This window comes from Brachyhypopomus gauderio, chromosome 5, assembly GCF_052324685.1.
Source record: "Brachyhypopomus gauderio isolate BG-103 chromosome 5, BGAUD_0.2, whole genome shotgun sequence".
NCBI lineage: Eukaryota > Metazoa > Chordata > Actinopteri > Gymnotiformes > Hypopomidae > Brachyhypopomus > Brachyhypopomus gauderio.
Genome location: NC_135215.1, coordinates 19850142 through 19872094, shown reverse-complemented (window position 1 = coordinate 19872094; position 21953 = coordinate 19850142). Strand labels below are relative to the sequence as shown.

General features: G+C 39.4%; 1 protein-coding gene across 1 annotated transcript; it reads left to right on the top strand.

Annotated features, from left to right (window-relative positions):
- The first annotated feature begins 3960 nt into the window (after positions 1–3960).
- LOC143514746 (4-galactosyl-N-acetylglucosaminide 3-alpha-L-fucosyltransferase 9-like) lies at positions 3961–21658 on the top strand. Its single transcript, XM_077006310.1, has 2 exons — positions 3961–4183; positions 18669–21658. Exon 2 carries the CDS (start codon positions 18677–18679, stop codon positions 19856–19858), a length of 1182 nt encoding a protein of 393 aa, XP_076862425.1. The 5' UTR covers positions 3961–4183; positions 18669–18676; the 3' UTR covers positions 19859–21658.
- The last annotated feature ends 295 nt before the right edge of the window (positions 21659–21953 follow it).

Genomic DNA, 21953 nt, shown 5'->3' with positions numbered 1-21953 from the left:
CCACCGTATGAGCTCACGTCTTTTCCAGGAGATTTCCAGGTCATGTGTAGACAGCCACGGGAATCCGTGTATGATGGGATCTCGGGGTGTGGAGATGAGGAAGAATTCCCGCAAAGACTGACACATAAGTGGGGATCTACCCAGCCGCAAGGACTCGTCAGCAACATGAAGGCTAGTGTCACACGTCTGGGATGGCGGTGTGCAGGATGCGGCGAGGGGGGAGTCAACAGTATTAGAACGGTAGGTTCTCAACAATTTGTCAATGTGTATGGCAGCTTGGACGAATTCCGCTAACGTGAGGGTTTCACTCCTGCAGGCGAGTTCGACCTGTACATCCGTTTTCAGACCGTGGCGGAATACCGTTTTCAGGGCCGAGTCACTCCATCCACTCCCTGTGGCCAGTGTGCGGAACTCCCTTGCATAGTCGGCTGCACTTCGTTGTCCTTGTTGGAGTTCGTAAAGTCGGTCCCCAACGTCACGGCCGTCTGCGGGATGATCGAAGACAGCTCTGAACAAGGCAGTGAACTGATTCTCAGACTGGAGAGCTGGGTCGTTAAAGTCCCACAACGCTGTGCCCCAAGTACCTGCTACACCCGTGAGAAACGACAGGATGAAGTGAATCTTCTGCAGTTCGGTCTGGAATCGGGCAGGGTGGTATGTGAAGTATATAGAACACTGCATGAGAAAATTTCGGCAGCGGTCAGGAGACCCATCGTAATGCTCAGGTTCTGCTACGGGGACGTTCATGGTTGTAGAAGCAGCAGCGGTGACCAGACGGACACTTTCCTGGAGCGTAGTGATGTTTACCCCTTGATCCTGTATGATCTTCGCGAGTTGGTGAATTGTCTCGGTGAGTGTCGTAACGGTAACTTCTGCTGGATCCATGTCATAGGCGAAGTATTCTGTAACGTATTGACCAGACAGAGAGGGATCCAACTGCGGAAGTATACCGCTTTTATTCAAATGAGTCACGTTTACAAGAAACGGCACGAGTATCACTAACGCTAGGTGTAGTAACAACAGCAGCGTTTTCATGGGATGGTCAGGACGGTCCAGGGTCATAACGGGGGGGCAGAATCCGGGAGGTACAGGAGGGCTAGACAGGAGGCGAGGTCTGGAGAGAAAGCAAGGGTCAAAGCACAGGATATCGAACAGGCAATGGAAACGCTTGGTATGCTGCATGGGAACGGCAATACTTCGCGACGAGGAAGTGGTGGGAAGGTGTATATATGTGACTGAAAAGGGGGCGTGGTAATTAGTAGCAGGTGTAGCTGGGAGGGACATATCAGACGGCATTCCTTACACAACCATGCAGTTTGTAAGGATGTACTAATCATTGGGTTGATCCAGGCCAACGTGTCACTACATTAGTAAGTTTTTACATCACAGATTATTTGCACATTTATGGAATTAAAGTGCTTTTTATTCACATAAGCAAATTCCTCCTCAAATGGTGCCTTCATAGAAATGTGTGTGCAGTCGATCGTTCCGATTATATTAGGGTTGCATTATTGCTGCAAATTGCGCTTTAATGTTTGCCTGGTCAACCGCTTCTTAATGGGAACTTTATATAACTAGCTGACATGCAGATGATCCCATCCAAAACAGCTGGCATGGCCCGGCTCAAAGATGACTGGGACATCCCCGACCGGTCTGCCAGTTCGCTTTGAAACGAGCCAGTTGCCAGGAAGCCGAGCGTTGTCACTGGCAATGCGCAACTCCTCGCGTTTCTCTCTCCAAAACTGGACCCAACTCAACACAAGAGGACAGTTCTTGGAAATCTGAAACGGCTTATAAGCCAGTCATCATCATGGGCTAAAGAATCATAATGGTCACGGAAAATGCGAATTCGGCCATTAGCGATATCTTCCAGTAATGCCAACGCTGCCATCTCCCAAGAACTCCAGCGCAACATTTAATGCATGTTTATATAATCTAGGCTAAGTGGAAACACGTTGAATGATTATTTCAGTAAGGCAGTGAAATTGTCTGATTAATTTACTGTTTAATTTTCTGATTCATTTACTTTATTTTACCCAGTAAGGGCTTACTACAATGTGTGCGTGAAGGATATCTTAATAGTTGTAATTTCAATGCATCACCTCTAAGTGTCGCTAATTGACGAAAAAACACATTCGAAACATGTGTACGCCAGAGGTGAAGGTGTCGTAGGTTTACGCACTTTCTCACGTTCAAATCACATTTCGTACATCTGACCGTTTGCGTGAAACATAGCGTACGCAATGTTTTTGTGCGTACGCACCGTTTGTACATGAGGCCCCAGGACTTCTTATAAGGTTTTTTATAAAGGGTCTAGTGAGTGTATCTGCTAAGTCGAAATAAGATTTGAGTTATTTTCATTATACTACTATGACACAAAATGAAAATAGCATTACTGGATAAAATATTGTGTAGCCTACAATATCTAAAATGGTCAGATCCACTCATAAATGGAAAAGTACAAAAGTCCAAAGTCCTGTATCCAAGAGGGTAAACTCAGTAAAGAGAGTAAACAGAGAAGTTGATAAGGAGAAACAAACCAGCAACAAGCACCAATCAAAAGGGCCCAGACAGGCAAACAGGGAAACAAAATGAGTCACCTGGACACAGATGTACAACAGTGGAGAAATGTGCAGATCAAAAGAATTCTGCCATCCATGTCTACTCACATTGTTGTGTTTGTGATCACCTGTTAGACGTTTTTGAGAATTCACAATAGATAATGCTCAGGTTTCTTTTGTCCATGTCATGGATACAAAAGTCAACACATCTCACTCGGCTCTTATGACAAACCCTACATGCACTGATACTGCCCTGGGTCAGGCAGAGAGGGCACGCAAGAGAAGTACAGACAACAGCTCCTGCATTCCTCAAAGAACATAATGTGAATAATATAATGTTACGTCTTGAAGCAAAGAAGTAGATGCACACTGAAAATATATTGCATTTGTAGATGTTATTTATGTAGAAATATTTTCCAACAATGGATTTTGCATTTCTACATACATTTCTACACATAGAATAAGGCAACCAATGTACTCTCAGTGTATATTTAATCATATAAAGTAACTTAATATTTAAGTTACTTGACATAAAAATGCAAAAACAGTCATTTACAGTGTACAATGAAGAGGACACAGTAACGTGACAGGGACAGTAGGTCATCACTGAAGGGGGAATGAAATCCATCCTAGCTGAGAGTTGCCAACCATGGTTTGAGGGTGAAAAACAGGCTAATGTATGGAATTATGTGAACCCATCTGTTCATGTGTAATTCAACTGACAAATTAAGGCATCTCCAGACCTCCAGGGTGAGTGCTTCAGTATACCTTTATGGTCACCATTCTGTTGCTATGGGCAGTGCTGAAACCAGAACATTGGATGAATAACTATACAGTACCTACTCAAAATTTCATCATAACCTATAAAATGTTTATCAAATTTCCTTAATGTAGGTTACACTACATAAACAAAAGTACTTGGGCACCCACACATCTTTTTTTAAATCTGTAGGCACTACTATTGTAAAACCTGTCCTGTCTAAGCCACATCTCAGCAGGTTCCTGGTGTTTTTTAAACTGTGAACAGTGTGAGGATGAATAAATCTCTTCATCCATGCGTAAGCCATAAACCTGACTCAGTGCTCTTGGTAAATATTTAACATCTTTGATATGAAAGTTATATATTTTATTTCCTGGACATCTGGGAATAGAGTTTCACTGCTTGATTTCATCAAGTCTTTTTAAGGATTTTATTAAAACCTTTTATAGAGATGTATATGTCATTATACAAGGGTCCTGAAGTGGGTATGGGACATGTCTGTCTCGTATGTAAGTGTTAGGGTTATACAGTAGACAGGGTGACACAGGTGTTTCCAGTAAGAGGGGGCAGATCCATTTTTTATCAGGGTTTTAAATCAGATTTGGTGCAGGTCCTACCAGTTTGGCAGGGAATGGAATGTAGATCTAGTCTCTCTCTCTCTCATACATACACATACAAACACACATGCACGCACGTACACACACATACTCATACATACACAATTTTGCTGTTTTATAGTTTAATTGCTTATAAAGCTTATGACTCAAGAAAAATCTGCATACCAAAATCTACATGCGTATATCCAATAACAACACCAAGACTGAAAATATCTTTTTCTAAGGATTTTCTATTCAAGTTTTCAGTAAGTTCACAAGTCTTGTTCTTCTGTGTAATCTATTGAGTTTGAAGTTCCTTTCATTGTAGTGTATATCATACAGACATAAGGATTAATACAAAACTTCAAGCTGATGTCAAGAGTGACCCTTTTGCTGGGGACAGAAACAGAATCACATGGTTTTAACCATCGGTACCACTTCTAGTGTAAAACTGAAATTGATATCAATAACTACCTTTAACTGTTGTTATTACACTATGCTGTTAAACTTAGCCTAATTAATATTACTATTACTGCTACTGCAGAATTTAAGAGACCATTCACTGGTCCATAAGCTTCAGTGTTGTTTTGGCTAAAATGTAATCAGGGCTGTAAAAATAGTTCTTCTTAACTTATAGAACATGTTCATTTCTGATCCTGTACTGTTTGACTAAACCCCGATCTGACATACTCAGTTTTCGGTTCCAAAACGGCGGATCGGAGTTAAAGTAATCAGGGTCGCTCAACTCTGAGTAGGTTGACCCAGACAGAAGCGCGTTCCCGCGTAACTATGAAAGGCATTCTTAATTAATGGAACGCAGATAAATAGGATTTATCATGGATTTAAACGCGAAAATCAGCCGAACATCGTAGTTCACACCACTGTAGCTTGAAGTATTAATGACTGCGTATGCAGAATATTTAGATATTATTAAACGTAAATGTAATACTGCGGTAGCTGCTAGAGAAAGGCAGTCAGCATGTCAAAAAATTGCCAACAGAGTTAATGCGTGAGTGAAAATGATATTTTTATATTTAGCAGAAGGGTGCGATTATATTATTATTTTCTCCACCTTTATAATACTGTATTGAGTTTTTAAATATTTTTTTATTGAACACTTACTAATTCCAGGTCTAATCTGAGTGGTGTGAAACACACATGGCATCAGATAAAAATGAAGTACAGTGGTACCTCGAGATACGAGTTTAATCCGTTCCAGACCCGTGCTCGTATCTCGAACTGCTCGGTTCTCGAAGCAATTTAACAATGTAAAGTATTGTAATTGGTTCCGGTCCTTAAAAAAGTCACAAAACTAGCGTAAATGTGGACAAAAAGACATGTTCTTTATTAATAAAAGCACACGCAACATGTATAATTAAACAATACGATTTACTTCACCGGTACACACGTACGTACATGCTGAACAATAGAAATTACCGTAACAGAGAACATGTTTAAACTGTAAAAATTACATCACATTACCTAAACTTAAAAAGTTGCTTAAACACTCACTCGTTGGTTTTAGGCCTTTTGGGTGAACTTTCGGCATGTTCACTCAGATCTGTTTTTTTTTTTTTCATTAAAAATCTGTCCAACGAGCTTTGTTTCTTTGCGAGGAGTAGTCGCTACAACAGTATTGAAATACAGTACTGTACTGCCACCTAGTGGTTCATGCTCGTATCTCGAGCGTGCACTCGTATGTAGAACAGAAATTTTGCTCGTCTCGGTGCTCGTATCTTGGATTGCTCGTATGTAGAGCAGCTCGTATCTCGAGGTACCACTGTATAAGAATATTGTACAAAGTGGTATGGCTGTACATAACTATATCTTATTCTTAAAATATATTATAAAATATATTTATTTACAGGAAAAATGAAATAATGAAACATAACAGTGAATTTGACTAATGTATATTAAAAGGTTACAGGGTGGATGGTGGGGTGGGTGGTGGTGCATGATTTAATGTGGAAAGCAGTGATTGCAGATGGAGTCTCTGACAACTCCACCATCTCTGTTGTCACCCACATGCATTTAAGGTTCCTCATCTGTGGGCATGTCAGAGATGGTAGGCTGTCGCTCTTCCTGGATGGTTGCAATGTTGTGTAATACCACATATGCCATTATTATGTGGCACGCCCCATCAGGGGTAACTCTGCCCTCCTTCAGGCACTGGAACCTGGCCTCGAGGATTCCTAGGGTCATTTAAATTCTTGCCCTGGTTTTGCTGTAGGCCTGATTGTAGCGGGACTGTGGTCCAGGTGCAGGATCTGAATAGGGAGTCATGAGGTAGGCCTATAGGACAGGCAGGGATACCCTCTGTCTCCATGAAGGAGGCCGTCATGTCCTATAATCACACTAGGGTTTGCAATGATTTAACTATTACACTGCATGTGAACAACTAGCAAAACTACCGCAGGCCTACTCTGTTCAGATTTGTTGTACAGTGTGGAATCATACACGGATCCTGGCCATCTGGCTTCAACATTTGTGATGAGGTGGGAAGCATCACATATGATCTTGATGGGGAGAACGGTCAGTTACAATAGCTATGTTATTTTTGTTACCATTAAAGATAAGTACATTATTCATTAAGGATTATAAAGGTTAGTACCTGTACATTAATGCTATGGATGAATTTTCATGTTCTAATGGTGCTGGAATAGGTAGCATAGGTTCCATCAATACAGCCAATCACTCTAGGAAATCCTTAAAATGTAAATGGAATGAAGTTCGTTATATATTGCCTCTCCTTTGCTTAATTTCTGTATTGTCCGTGTGAATTAAAGACAAACCAATGATGCTGTGGAATTCCTCTTTGATGTCCATAACTGGCTTAAGCCCAGGAAACACCACAAAACCGGGCACTAGTCATTTTAATGCCGGACATAGTTTTCGGACAGACCGACATACAGTAGCTTTGCTGACAGATTCCGCATCTCCCACAAGAAAACTTCCACTAGCAAAAAACGAAGACCGATATATAACAATCTGGAGAGAATTTAGGGCTGATCCGCGATGTGTAATATTTGAAATGTTATTATAATAATAAAGTTATTGATGTAAGTAATGGATTGTGCTGAAAACGATAACGTTCATTAAAAAATAATCCGAAAATGATAGTAGGCCTAGGTCTATTCGGGGTTTTATAAGGAGTTCCCGACGAAGAACTCAGCGAATAAACTGAGTTTCAATATCCACATGATCTTCGAGGAAAGGACACGTCATGATGACGTGTTTGTAACTCTGGGTCAGGTCCGAGTTAACCTGCCAGAGAGCAGGTTAGCTTCAGAGCGTAAGTTGCTATAGTAACTTACTCCGGTTCTCTCTAAGCTCGGTTTCTGGAACGGAAAACCTCGAGTTTCCGTGAACTCTGAGTTAACTTACCCGGGTTTTCTCGCTTAACCCGCTTCTTGGAACACCCCCCAGGTTTAGATATTTTCTATTATGGAACAGGTGCCATTTCAACAATACAAAGATACACTTCAGCCATGTATTAACACATATTTTCAGTATTTACTTAACTTTGTTCATAAGTCCATAACTTTGTTCATAACAATATACCTCATCATGCCAGTGAGCCAGAAAATCCTCCACTGATGTTTTTTCTGAACTGTGAAGTAAGAAAGGTTTAATATCAAGTACGTACACCAGAATTTCAGTGCCAGACACAGTCTGATACAAGTATGTGCCATGTCACATCACACCAACCTGACTCCAATACCCAGAATTCCTCTCTTCTCCCCACCCCGAACAGCCATAATAAGATCACCTTCACTGGATTACTGATTTCACCTGCGCGTCTGTCCCTCTGTTATTTAAGCCCATTCCCCTTTCCATTAGTTGCGAAGTATTGCCTCATTATTATGTGTGCGTACCAAGCATTTCCTCGGCTACAGTTCTGGTTCTGACTTCTGCTTCTGTCCTGGTCCAGTTTCTGTCACTGTTTATTACTGTTACTGTTTATCACTGTTATTTTGTCCTTCCCTTCACAAGTACAAATACTTCATTACCTTACTTAAGTAGAAATTTTGCGTATTTATACTTTTCTGAAGTAATTATTTTTCATCTGACTTTTTACTTCTACTTCTTATATTTTTGCATAATTATCTGTACTTTCTAACTCCTTAACTCCTTAACTTTAGGCATTTTAGAAACTGCCTCATTACTATTTAATTTTGGCTTGTTGTCAGTCTGACTTGTCATCGTTAAAACTATCCAGATAAATCGTGACATCTAGATAGAGTGGAATTGATTGTGATGGGATCAGAAATATAAACATACAGCACTTCCACACCCTATTGCTTAGTGCATGATCCATCGCACATGTCAAGTCACACTCCAGCAATGACACAACAGACATGAGTAGCTCAGTATGAAGATATTTATGACAGAGACCAGCTGTATATCAAAAGCGCTCCATTGTAGGTGTTTGTCGTCACAGTAATGCGGTTGAAACCGTGTTAGCCTAGTGCATTTTTTAACATAAAAATTTTAAATAACATTGTAGTCATTATGGATTTTACAACTATGTTTTGGGGGGGATGTGGGGTAGTGCCCTATAGGCTGTGACGTGGCCTACGTTTTTGTCCTTAATGGCATTTTCCCCTTACATTACTTTTACTTGTACTTTTAAACTTTTACTTGAGTAAAAAGATTGAGTTGATACTTTAACTTCTACAGAAGTATTTTCAAACCCTAGTATCTATACTTCTACCCCAGTAATGAATGTGAATACTTTTGACACCTCAAAAGTCATTACACACACTACTCAGCTCTTCATATCTGTGTTCTATTTTTCCAACCCCCCCAAGATCCATGTGCACATTGAAGGTTCCTCATTATGTAATGCCTAATAATATGTCTATAGTATTAGTACAATTGAGTACAATTACACCCCCATGTCCAAGAGAAAATTTGTAACCTTTTTTGCTTTAGAAGAGAACTGTAGTAAAGTATCAAACAAATATAACATACAGTTGTGATCAAATTTATTCAACCCCCACTGAAATAAAGTGTTTTGGCCAGTTTGACATTGATTTTGATAATTTCAGTCATCTTATTTACAATTATATCAAAGAGGCACTTATAAATTAGACAAACATAACATAATATTTATGATGGAATAACCACAAATGTCTTTACTGTGCTCACATCATCAGTTTTATTCAACCCCCTAGTGACATTATTTTTTAGTACTTAGTACAACATCCTTTTCCAGTTATGACAGCTTTCAAGCGTGAAGCATAGCTTGACACAAGTGTCTTGCAGCGACCTATGGGTATCTTAGCCCATTCTTCATGGGCAAAAGCCTCCAGTTCAGTCACATTCTTAGGCTTGCGCACTGCAACTGCCTTCTTTAGGTCCCACCAGAGGTTCTCAATTGGATTTAAGTCTGGTGATCGCGATGGCCACTCTAGAATGTTCCAGCCTTTCATGTTCAACCATGCTCTAGTGGACTTGGATGTGTGCTTCGGATCATTGTCCTGTTGGAAGGTCCAACGTCTCCCAAGCCGCAGGTTTGTGACTGACTCCATCACATTTTCCTCCAAGATCTCCTGGTACTGAAGGGAATTCATGGTACCCTGCACACGTTGAAGCTTTCCTGTACCATTAGAAGCAAAACAGCCCCAAAGCATAATTGACCCCCCGCCATGCTTCACAGTAGGCAAGGTGTTCTTTTGTTCATAAGCCTGGTTCTTCCTTCTCCAAACATAGCGCTGGTCCATTGTCCCAAACAGTTCTAATTTAGTTTCATCTGACCACAGTACACTGTCCCAAAACCTTTGTGGCTTGTCCACATGACTTTTGGCATACTGCAGTCGACTTTTCTTGTTCTTTGGAGTCAGCAAGGGGGTGCGTCTGGGCGTTCTGGCATGGAGGTCTTCGTTATGCAGTGCGCGCCTTATTGTCTGAGCTGAAACTTCAGTGCCCACATCTGACAGGTCTTTTTTCATTTCCTTAGCAGTCACGCGGGGATTTTTCTCCACATTACGCTTCAGGTAGCGCACAGCAGTCGCGGTCAGGATCTTCTTTCTGCCACGACCAGGTAACGTTTCCACTGTGCCCTTTAACTTGAACTTGCGAATGATACTTCCGATAGTGTCTCGGAATATTTAACAACTTCGCAATCTTTTTATATCTATTGCCATTCTTGTGAAGAGCAATAACCTCTTCTCTTGTCTTCTGGGACCATTCTCTTGCCTTCACCATGCTTGGAAACACACCAGTAGATGTCTAGAAGGAGCTGAGTATCACAGTCCTTTTAAATCTGCCTAATTGGTGCTTATCATGCTTGATTGCTGCTCGTTGACATCCACAGATGTTTTCAATACCTGATGGAAAACACTGGAATGAACCTCTGTTCTTAGGAGTGGTAGTCGTAAAGGGGTTGAATAATTTTGTCAATGAAGAAATCACAAAAAGGCCATTTAATACTTTATGACAAAAAAAATTGATGCTATCTTAGTTGCATTTAGTTCTTTAACAAGTCCTTGTAAGATTTCATTATGAACACAATTACAAATGTGCACTGAATTCCATAAAACCCTTCGCAGCATTGGGGGTTGAATAAATTTGATCACAACTGTATATATAACAAATATAACAAATATAACAGGATTATGGGTGTACCTAGAAGCCATCTCTCTCTATGACTTATCTCTATATGACCTGCTCCATGAGAAGCTCAGTAGAAATATACCCATGAGCAGGAGGGGCAAAACAGTAGGCCATAAGAGTGAGGTCTGGGTCATCTGACTTATTTAGGATATTCTTTGTTTTTTGTGAAATTTTTGTGAACTTGTGAATTGTTTCCATCGCCCTCTCAGCCTCCCCATTGTTCTGAGGGAAGAGAGGAAGTGAAGCTACAACCCCACCCTCATGCTCAATGGCAGACGCAGTGTCACGAGAACTGCCGGCACAATCTATGGAATCCCATGAAATGTAAAGATTTAAAGTGCTATATCATCATTTCCCTTAGCAAAAAGTAGTATACTTAAAGTTAATTTTATTAAGTATACTTCAGTATAAGTATAGCAAGTATACTACAGACCATATACTTTAAGTGTACTAGAAAGTATACCAATTTAATACTTTTTCGGACTAAATTGGATTTCTAGTTTTTAAAAGTATACTCTAAAGTTCATTTAAAGTTTTGAAAAGTACACTTTATAGTATAAAACTAGTATACTCATCTATATGCTATCAATGTACTTGGTATATCCCTCTCGTATGCTTAAAGTATACCACAACTACACTTACAGTGGGGAAAATAAGTATTTAGTCAGTCACCAATTGTGCAAGTTCTCCCACTTAAAAAGATGAGAGAGGCCGGTAATTGACATCATAGGTAGACCTCAACTATGAGAGACAAAATGTGAAAAAAAATTGAGAAAATCATTTTGTCTGACTTTTAAAGAATTTATTTGCAAATAATGGTGGAAAATAAGTATTTGGTCAATAACTCAATACTTTGTTGTATATCCTCTGTTGGCAATGTCAGAGGTCAAACGTTTTCTGTAAGTCTTCACAAGGTTGGCACACACTGTTGCTGGTATGTTGGCCCATTCCTCCATGCAGATCTCCTCTAGAGCAGTGATGTTTTGGGGCTGTCGGTGGGCAACACGGACTTTTAACTCCCTCCAAAGGTTTTCGATGGGGTTGAGATCAGGAGACTGGCTAGGCCACTCCAGGACTTTGAAATGTTTCTTACGAAGCCACTCCTTTGTTGCCCTGGCAGTGTGCTTGGGATCATTGTCATGCTGAAAGACCCAGCCACGTTTCATCTTCATTGCCCTTGCTGATGGAAGGAGGTTTGCACCCAAAATCTCACAATACATGGCCCCATTCATTCTTTCATGTACACGGACCAGTCGTCCTGGTCCCTTTGCAGAGAAACAGCCCCAAAGCATGATGTTGCCACCCCCATGCTTGACAGTTGATATGGTGTTCTTTGGATGCAACTCAGCATTCACTGTCCTCCAAACACGACGAGTTGTGTTTTTACCAAATAGTTCTACTTTGGTTTCATCTGACCATATGACATTCTCCCAACACTCTTCTGGAACATTCAAATGCTCTCTAGCAAACTTCAGACGTGCCTGGATATGGACTGGCTTAAGCAGGGGGACACGTCTGGGACTTCAAGATCTGAGTCCCTGGCGTCGTAGTGTGTTGCTGATGGTAGCCTTTGTAACGTTGGTCCCAGCTTTCTGCAGGTCATTTACTAGATCCCCCCTTGTGGTTCTGGGATTTTTCCTCACCGTTCTTGTGATCATTTTGATCACAAGATCAAGGGAGATTAGTAGTGGTCTTGTAGGTCATTTTCTGATTATTGCTCCCACAGTAGATTTCTTCACACCAAGCTGCTTGCCTATTGCAGATTTAGTCTTCCCAGCCTGGTGCACAGCCCCGGTTCTGGACTGCTTTGCTTGGGGGGGCAGTAAAACATAATGAGGGGGCATGTTGATAGTCATGTTTATGAAGCCAGAAATATATTCAAGGCTTGATTTGTGCATGAATGATGACTATTGATACTGGCTTAAAGTGATGTATTAGGTAAAGAAATAAAAATGCACATTTTCGAACTTAAAACTTAAAACACAATGATTAAAAAATACATGTTGATTATGTAAATGGAGAACAAAGATTATCTAATTGTATTTCATTTCAATACTGCCATTACTAATAGAACAACTCTATTTCATGAAAGGCTGACAAATGTACCTATACACAGACTGAGAATATTCAAACATGGAAATAGGAATGACTGAGAATATTTATATTACTGGGAAATTAAAATATAAAGAAAACAAAAGAATACAAATTCTGTTATAAAAGGGAGTATTCGTCACATTTCTATTTTGAAAAAGAAAAAAATATGAAAGTACATAAAATAAGAAATCTATCTACTGCACTTTAATGGTAAAAAATCTGGTAAAGTATTGAAGTTTTTATTGATGTTATGAAACGTAATTTCCAATATTTTCCAGCACGTTAAACTTAAATATGTTAAATATTTATACATATACTCGAAATGATTCGAAATAATTCGCTTTTTATTCACATTATTTAATGGTTGTTTATTTTCCCCAATCTTAACGTCTTCACGTTCTCTCATGTTTCGTCCTGGAATTACAAGAGGCTCGTATTTGTTAACCTAAGACAAGATAACTGTTCATTCAGACAGATATTTGTTGTGAAACGAAGTAGTTACAATTTCAACATTTTCAAGTACTTTAGCCTAAATTCCAGCACTTTTCAAATCTGAAAAAGCAACATTAAAATTCGTCAGGTAAATGTTCATTCCCCTGTTTTTTATTACCACATATCGTTTCGGACAACACTGCGCGGCAAGTATTTAAACGCTTCCGCCGTTCGCGCAGGTTTAGGAGAACCAAGTTAGCCTAACCGCTAACGGCTAATAAAATAATTTAAGCAACACCTATGTAAGAGGTGAGTAACATTAAAGCAACGAAAAACCACAGTTAAGCAAATATTACCATGTGGAAGTCAGTTTAAACTCAGAAGAGTGTTTACCAGTATACCTGTCTTTCACTCACACTAACAGAACATATACTGCCGAACTGAACCATTTGGGGCGGTCTGCCGATTTTTATATGACTCAAAGAGCCAATCAGGAATAAGCAAGGAAATATCTTCACGCTGTAAAGCAAAATGCATTTTTGTGATTGGTTCAGAGATAATTAAAAAAAGCCGTTGCTTGCATTGTGCTTGGGGGGGCAAAGACACAATTTGGGGGGGCAATGCCCCCCTCTGCCCCCCCCCCTAGCGCCGGCCCTGCTGGTGCAGGTCTACAATTCGGTTTCTGGTGTCCTCCGACAGTTCTTTCGTCTTCACCATAGTGGAGTTTGGAGTGTGACTGTTTGAGGTTGTGGGCAGGTGTCTTTTATACTGTTAACGACTTCAAACAGGTGCCATTAATATAGGTAATGAGTGGGGGAAAGAGGAGCCTCTTAAAAAAGAAGTTACAGGTCTGTGACAGCCAGAAATCTTGCTTGTTTGTAGGTGACCAAATACTTATTTTGCACCATTATTTGCAAATAAATTCTTTAAAAGTCAGACAAAATGATTTTCTCAAATTTTTTTCACATTTTGTCTCTCATAGTTGAGGTCTACCTATGATGTCAATTACAGGCCTCTCTCATTTTTTTAAGTGGGAGAACTTGCTGTCACGTTGAGGACCCAGGCCCCTCCCTTTTGGGCGTGTGTATACGTAGTCCATGTGCTTTGTCTGCGTCAGTGTATATTCGTGGTTGGGGTTATGTCGTGTGATTAATAAGTCTCACCTGTGACTTGTCTCGTAATCACGTGGGGCTAATATGGTTTGTCTATTTAATGTGCGCTCGCGCAGTGTCCTGTGCTCGTCGTTGTCTAAGTCTACACGTTGTGTGTACCTGTTTATTATTCGTGCGCTGATTGCGCAATAATTGTAAAAATAAAAGTGACGTCTGTCAAGACAAAATACGGATTCTGTGTCTCGTCCGTCTGCCGCCGCCCAGCGTCACACTTGCACAATTGGTGACTGACTAAATACTTATTTTCCCCACTGTATCAATATGCTGCCATTGTTCTAGTTATATACTTCGAGTCTATTTTTTATTGTATACTTTAAATATACTGTTATAAACATTGGTTATTTCACTAGTTTACTTTAATTTTGCTTGGCATCTTACTTGTAGCTTACTATTTACGTGCTTGAAATATACTCTTAAAGTTTACTGTATGTACACAAGAGTGTGATTACAAAATCAAAAGACAGAATGTTGAAAATAAGTTAGTTATATTTTCAAACATTTCACACATTTCAAAAACAAATACATATGAAATAAAGTCCTTCCTTACTGGAGAAAATGAAAGGAAAAAGTGCACATTTGCATGTAAAATATATAAACATAATGGTCTCTCCAAGATCAAGTCCTTCTTTGTAAAAACTGGTAATGTGACACTGGGGTGCGAGATAAGGACGAGGCACGGAGTCCTACCTTGCGGTACAAACGGCACTTTATTTAACACATGAAAAGCACAGACAGCGCACGTGAAACACTCATAAATGTAAACGTGATCAACTCTGACAAAGACAAGCAAGGGACACTGCGCAAACGCACATTAAATAGCCAGACCACATAAGCCCCGAGTGATCACGGGATGAGCCGCAGGTGAGACCGATGAACACACTCAGACACAACCACACCCATGGAGATCCGCAGACGACTAGACGTAGACAACATAAACACACGTCCAAAGGGGAGGGGTCAGGGGCTGTAGCGTGACAGGTAAAGCAAAACTTGTGCATATGCTTATAAAAATGTAAACATAACATTCATAACATTTTAAACTCCAGCATTATGCTATTAATATATAAATTAAAAGTTAAGCATGAGTCAATGACTTGACCTTATTATGCACAAGATATAGTAAGTATTAGTACTTTGTGGCAGAAAGATGTAAAAAGTATACTAAAGTATATGTTTTATTATTAAAATACAATGTCTTGGTATTAATGTACTTAGTCTTAGACTTCTGTTTATACTTTTCAGTATAAGCCAAGTATACTTCACTATACTATTCTTAAGTATCTAAAATATAGTTTATAAAAAGTCAAGTAAACTTCCTCAGTTTTAGTACAAAATAAGTATACCCATAGTACACTTGAATAAACTTCATTTTGCTAAGGGTTCTGAAGTGGCTAATTATATACTGCTCAAAAAAATAAAGGGAACACTAAAATAACACATTTTAGATCTCAATTAATAAAAATCTTTGAAATCAGTTGAAAATCTCTCATTTCTACCTGTTGTCTGTTCCATTTGCACAAGAGCAGTTGAAATTGATTCACAATCAGTGTTGCTTCCTATCTGAACACGAAGTGTGGATGACTTGTAGTTACATTGTGTTGTTTAACTGTTCCCTTTATTTTTTTGAGCAGTGTATTTTCAATCAATCAATCAAATTTTATTTATATAGCGCTTTTTATAACAGTTGTCACAAAGCAGCTTTACAAGTGCCGAGTCCTAGCCCCCAGTGAGCAAGCCAAGGGTGACAGTGGCAAGGAAAAACTCCCTAGTTTTTTTGCATGAGGAAGAAACCTTGAGAGGAACCAAGACTCAGGGGGGGGAACCCATCTTCCTCTGGCCGACACCGGTCACCATGACAACAACAACAATTTAAACAGAAAGAAATAAAGAAAAAGATATAATAATGTCCATCTTGGTGTAGGCATATCCGGTTAGGCAGGAGGTGGCCAGCCCAGGATGGATCACTTGTCTCTCCTCATCTCATTGTTCCTCGAGCAGGCGGGCAGCCATGTGGAGAAAATAAAACGGAAAATTAGCCCTGTATGAGGACATATACAGGACAGATGAAATTAAACACATTTCTGGAGAGTGGCAGCAACTCCGGCATTAAGTTAAATTATTACAGCCTAGCTAAAAAAGGCAGAACCAGAAGGTAACATAGACTTGGGGGCATTCTGAGACAATGGCATCCATCCACTGCACTGTCAACAAACTTGAGTGACCACAAGCAGTGACAGGATGACAGCACCAGCACCCCAGTCTACCATAAAACCCTTCGTCTATGAACCCCTGGATCTGTACCTTTATCTAAGGGGGGATATTAATTATCAAATGCTAAACTAAATAAGTGGGTTTTCAACCTAGACTTAAAGATTGTGACTGTGTCAGAGTCCCAGACGCATTTTGGAAGTTTGTTCCAAAGCTGGGGGGCCTTACAAGAAAAGGCTCTTCCCCATGCTGTTACCTTATTTATTTTTGGAACTAATAAGAGACCAGCACCCTGTGATCTTAGTGGACGTGGGGGTTCATAATAGGAAATAAGTTCCTGGAGGTATTCAGGAGCAAGCCCGTGCAGTGCTTTATAAGTTAATAAAAGAATTTTAAAATCAATACGGAATTTAACTGGGAGCCAATGCAGGGCTGATAGGACTGGTCTAATATGCTGAAATGTTCTAGTTCTGATCAGAACTCTGGCTGCATCATTTTGAACTATTTGAAGTTTATTTAGATTACTATTTGAACATCCTGACAGTAGTGAGTTACAGTAGTCTAATCTGGAGCTAACAAAGGCGTGCACCAATTTTTCTGCATCATCCTGTGATAATGCATTTCTTAACTTGGCAATGTTGCGGAGATGTAGAAAAGCTATCCTAGTAGTATTATCTATGTATTTATCAAATGATAAGTCGGAGTCGAGTATGACGCCTAGGTTTTTGGCTACTGTGCCAGGTGTAATGGGGTAGTCTGGGAGATTAAGCATTAGATCTGGAATTTTCTGTCTTGAGGCCTTGTGGCCCAGGAGGAGAACTTCTGTTTTGTCCTCATTAAGTTGTAGGAAGTTTAGAGACATCCAGCATTTAATATCTCTTACACAGGCCTCATTTTTTCCTAAACTGAGTTTGTCATCAGGTTTGGCTGATATGTAAAGTTGAGTGTCATCTGCATAGCAGTGAAAATTGACACCATGTTAATTTTGTAAACTTAGTCGGCAAAAATGAGGTAGTGTGACTTACCATGATGGAAAATATATGATCCTACAGTTGTCCATGGTTTACTTATGGTGTATGGTAGTATCTGGGCAGTAGAGTTGAGGAGTTCAGGAGAGGCAGCAAAAGTTAATTCAGTGGATTTCATGATTTTAGCTGATGGCCAACCTGCTTCACAGCACATATATAATTGGTATACCAATAAAAGGAAGTTTTGAAGGAAACAAATTTAGTTGGGCATTAAGACATTGAGAGACTCAGAAAGAACATCATGAAGCTCATGTAGCACATTTGAGGAAGCTCAAATCATACCCATGCCAAATCAAAACATGCCAATCATACTGGTGAGATGAATCATTTTCTAGCATGGGTTCCTATACCCACCAATGAGAACAACCTCACACAACATTTTTACTGCCACCAAACTCCACAAAACCTTATAACCCTGAGGATTCAGAATGATGAGGTGGATCCATATGGTTTGCTTTTAATAAAAGGGACAGTAGACCAAATCCAGAAACAGGTGGTTAGAGAAAAGGAGACCAATAAACACCAGAGGCAAAAGCCATGATACACAAACAAAGAGCAATACATATACAACAAAAAGAGGAACGAGCAACTGTAGACAGTGGAACGGCTCAGTATGCTTCACTGAACAGACTGGCAATACTTCAGCAGAGCTGAGGTTGTTTCAAAGGAACATCATAATATGGAGCAGGTGTTTATACTAATGAGGTTAGTATTCTGGCGAGACAGATCTCTCATGGCCTGAGGTGGAATTTGTGACACACCTTCACGTATAATTTTTTATCTAGGAATTTATCCTAGAAAATTACATAACTGACAAGTTCTTTCAAATAAACATTTCATATGGTCTTTTTCTCACTTATCTGTGAAAACTGTATGTTGATGAGACTGGTATCATAGAAACCTCTACTGACTGACTGACTATAGATAAATATAGAGAGAAATATGGATATAGAAAATATAGATAGAAATATAAATATAGAAAAATAGATCCACTGGTTGTACCAAGACTGAGTTGTCGCTTTTCTACAAGTGCAATCAGCTGTGTGTTCATTCACCCTTTAATAATTACACTTAAAACCTTTTAAATGTATGGTCACTTGACAAAATCAGTTGATTCTTCAATTAATAACAAACATGCTTGGAATATTTTGTTGCTTCAAAATTTGGTGAAACATATCTTATTTGTTTCCTTCTTAAAGGTTGAGCGATGACACCAAAGACCTCCTCTGGACACCCTCAGCATATTATTGTAGGGTTGGTTGTGCTGGTGTGTTTCACTGCTTTATTCTTCATGTACTACAAACCAGCTATCAGCTGGCTGCCCTGTCCTAGAACAGAGCCCACCCCAGACACCTGCAAACATGTATGCCTCGATGTCCCTAAAATGGAGAAGGCTGCTCAACTTGGGAACAACTGCACTCTTAACTACACAATGGTACAGCAGCAGACAGCAGATACGCAATCACCAGTACTTGAAAGCGCACAAAACACCAAAGTCGTTTTAATCTGGTCATGGCCTTTTGGACACCACTTCAATCTGGATTCCTGTGGTTCAGAGCTAGGCATCACAGGTTGCCGTCTAACAGATGACCGAAGTCAGCTGGATAAAGCGCATGGGGTTATGTTTCATCTTAGAGACATCGGTGGTGACTTATCATACCTGCTGACACTGTCACGACCACCACTGCAGAAATGGGTGTGGATGAACATGGAGTCGCCAGCTAATTCACCACAGTTGCCTGGTGCAGATCATCTATTCAATCTGACATCAAACTATCGGAGAGACTCAGATATCTGGGTGCCTTATGGACGACTCATAGAAGCATCTGAAGAAGACAAGAAGACTTTTCAAATCCCAACGAAGGATAAACTGGTCTGCTGGATTGTCAGTAATTGGAACGTCAACTACAAGCGAGTGGGTTACTTTAATGAACTGAGCAAGTATATTAATGTAGAGGGATATGGACGACACTTTGACAAGTACATTGACCAGGACGACTATGCTAAAGTTATGTCCAGCTGTAAATTCTACTTATCCTTTGAAAACTCTATCTATAAAGACTACATGACAGAAAAGCTGTTTAATGCACTGAAATATGGCACAGTACCTGTAGTCATTGGCCCACCCAGGGTGAACTATGAAGAATATATACCTGGAGATTCCTTCATCCATATTGATGATTTCGGGTCCCCTCAAGAACTGGCAGAACACCTTAAATTACTGGACCAGAACCAGGAGATGTATGAACAGTACTTTGCCTGGAGAAAATACTTCACTGTTAAGGAGTCTCCATTTGGTCTGGAGCATGCTTGTCGTATTTGTGAATATTTAAATAAGAACCATAACTTCAGAGTGTTTACAAATATTAACCAATGGTACTGGAGCTAGCTGGGTTAGAGCAATGTGAAATCTGGAGAATAGCTTACATTTAAAACTTTAATTTAAACAATAAGAAATATTTAATAAATTGTGGCCAAACATTTTGAGAATGTCAAAAAAATTGTTTTTCAAAAAAGTTTGCTGAGTCTGTTGTTTTAGAACCTTTTGTCAAATGTTTGTATGGTATAATTAAGTACAATAATAAGCATTGCATCATTTTGTTTTACTTTTTATTGACAAATACATCCAGTCTAAACAAACACTTAATATTTACAGTGTTGAACCTGAAGATTTATGCAATTCATCTTGGCATGCTGGATATGAGCTTTTGGGCAAAATCTTGAATGGTGGCAACCTCGTTCTTGCCTAACCAGGCACTGAGATGATGTTAGCAGGCATTTTTTAGGGCAGTGGCTGGAATGCAGTTTATTTTACGATAAGGCCATTTTCATGACTTTGCAGTTAATTGCAATTCATCTAATCACTGTTCATCTAGAGTTAATACAAATTGCTACCATAAAACAGAGACAGCAAACTTTGTGCCATTCTCAAAACTTTTGGCCACGACTGTAAATGCACATACATTTGGGCAAATGAAGAATAAATATTATAATTGACATGTATATGTAGTAGTTGCAGAAGTGCTGTATATTTTGTGAATTGGTGTGGGGAGGAGAGGTGAGTGTTGGTAATATTGAACTCTGGGCTGTGTCTACATGACCATTTGTACCAATTACCAACTGAATGAATGAATGAACGAATGAGTCTGTGAGTGAGTCTGTTTATGAGACAAGCTATAAACACAACAGAATAAATAGGACAGAGGTTAAAAGAGAGGTGAAGCATTTATTCAACGGAGGCTAGAACACTAAATGCTGGCAATGTGAAAACAATCAAGGCTACAACCAAAACAAGGCAAATCAAAACAAGGAAGCACCTGCACAAGAAAACCAGCAAGTAAAGTCAAGATTTACCTTCACATTTAGGGCATTTAGCAGATACTCTTATCCAGAGTGACTTACAAAGTCCTTTGCATCTGTTTACAATGTCTAGATAGTACCATAGATACAGAATACAAGATACCCTTGAAATAAACTACTATTTGGATTTAGCAGGCGCTTTTATCCAGAGCGACTTACAAAGTGCACACATGCCCTAGCCCAGTAGATGGGATAAAGTGCCTTGCTCAATAGTACTTCAGTCATGAAATCAAACCCACAATCCTCCAGTCACAAGACCGCTTGCCTAAGCACCAGACCATGACTGCCCTCTTAAACTACTGAATCAATGATATGCCATGATATGTTAAGATATGTGACTGGGATGCTAGGAGGGGACCAACCATTACAGAGCCTGCTTTACAAGTGCTTTGAATTTTGCTCATCCAAACAGACTTGAGAACCAGAAATATCAGTTTTACAGGATGGAGTGTAACATTCTGAGAAGCTGTTGTGATAAACAGCCTGTTCTCCGACTATGGCCACACTACAGTTGAATTTTCTCAATTGAAGATTTTTAGAAAGCTTTTTTTGTTTTCATATCTTAATTCTTTCAGGTAGTTTACATTTTGTTTTTGTCTCTAATTAGTAATGCAATTAAATAAAAGTTATTTTAGGAAAGTACTACAGACAATTCCGGGATTAATCAAGGCATATAATTTCATATAATATATCATTATTAATTAAAGTGTTCTGTGGGGTTCATGGGTTAGGATTGGGTTTACTGTATTTATTCCTACATTTATTCCTGTATGTGACCTTATGATGTATCATTTTGTACTTTATTATGAGTATTCTTTAATATTCTTTTAGTTATTAAACTACAGCAAATCAGAAAGGTCTTGCTGCATTTTATTTTGGAGTCATCTCCACGATATCTTACTCTACCTGGGGAGTTTATTTTCATTTAAAGAAGGACATGAACTTTAAATATTCATACAGCTGCTTGGGACTTTTATTCTGAGGTTGGACCATACTTCCTCCCATCTACCTAATACAGGGCACAGCTGGATGCTAGGTATCAATCATAATTACACTGTAAAAAAAAACATTTTTTTACAGATATTTACTGTAAATAAATACAGTATTTTTCTGTATTTTTCATA

Excerpts from the sequence above, each read along its gene's own strand:
- LOC143514746 (XM_077006310.1), top strand. The coding sequence starts at position 18,677 with ATGACACCAAAGACCTCCTCTGGACACCCTCAGCATATTATTGTAGGG.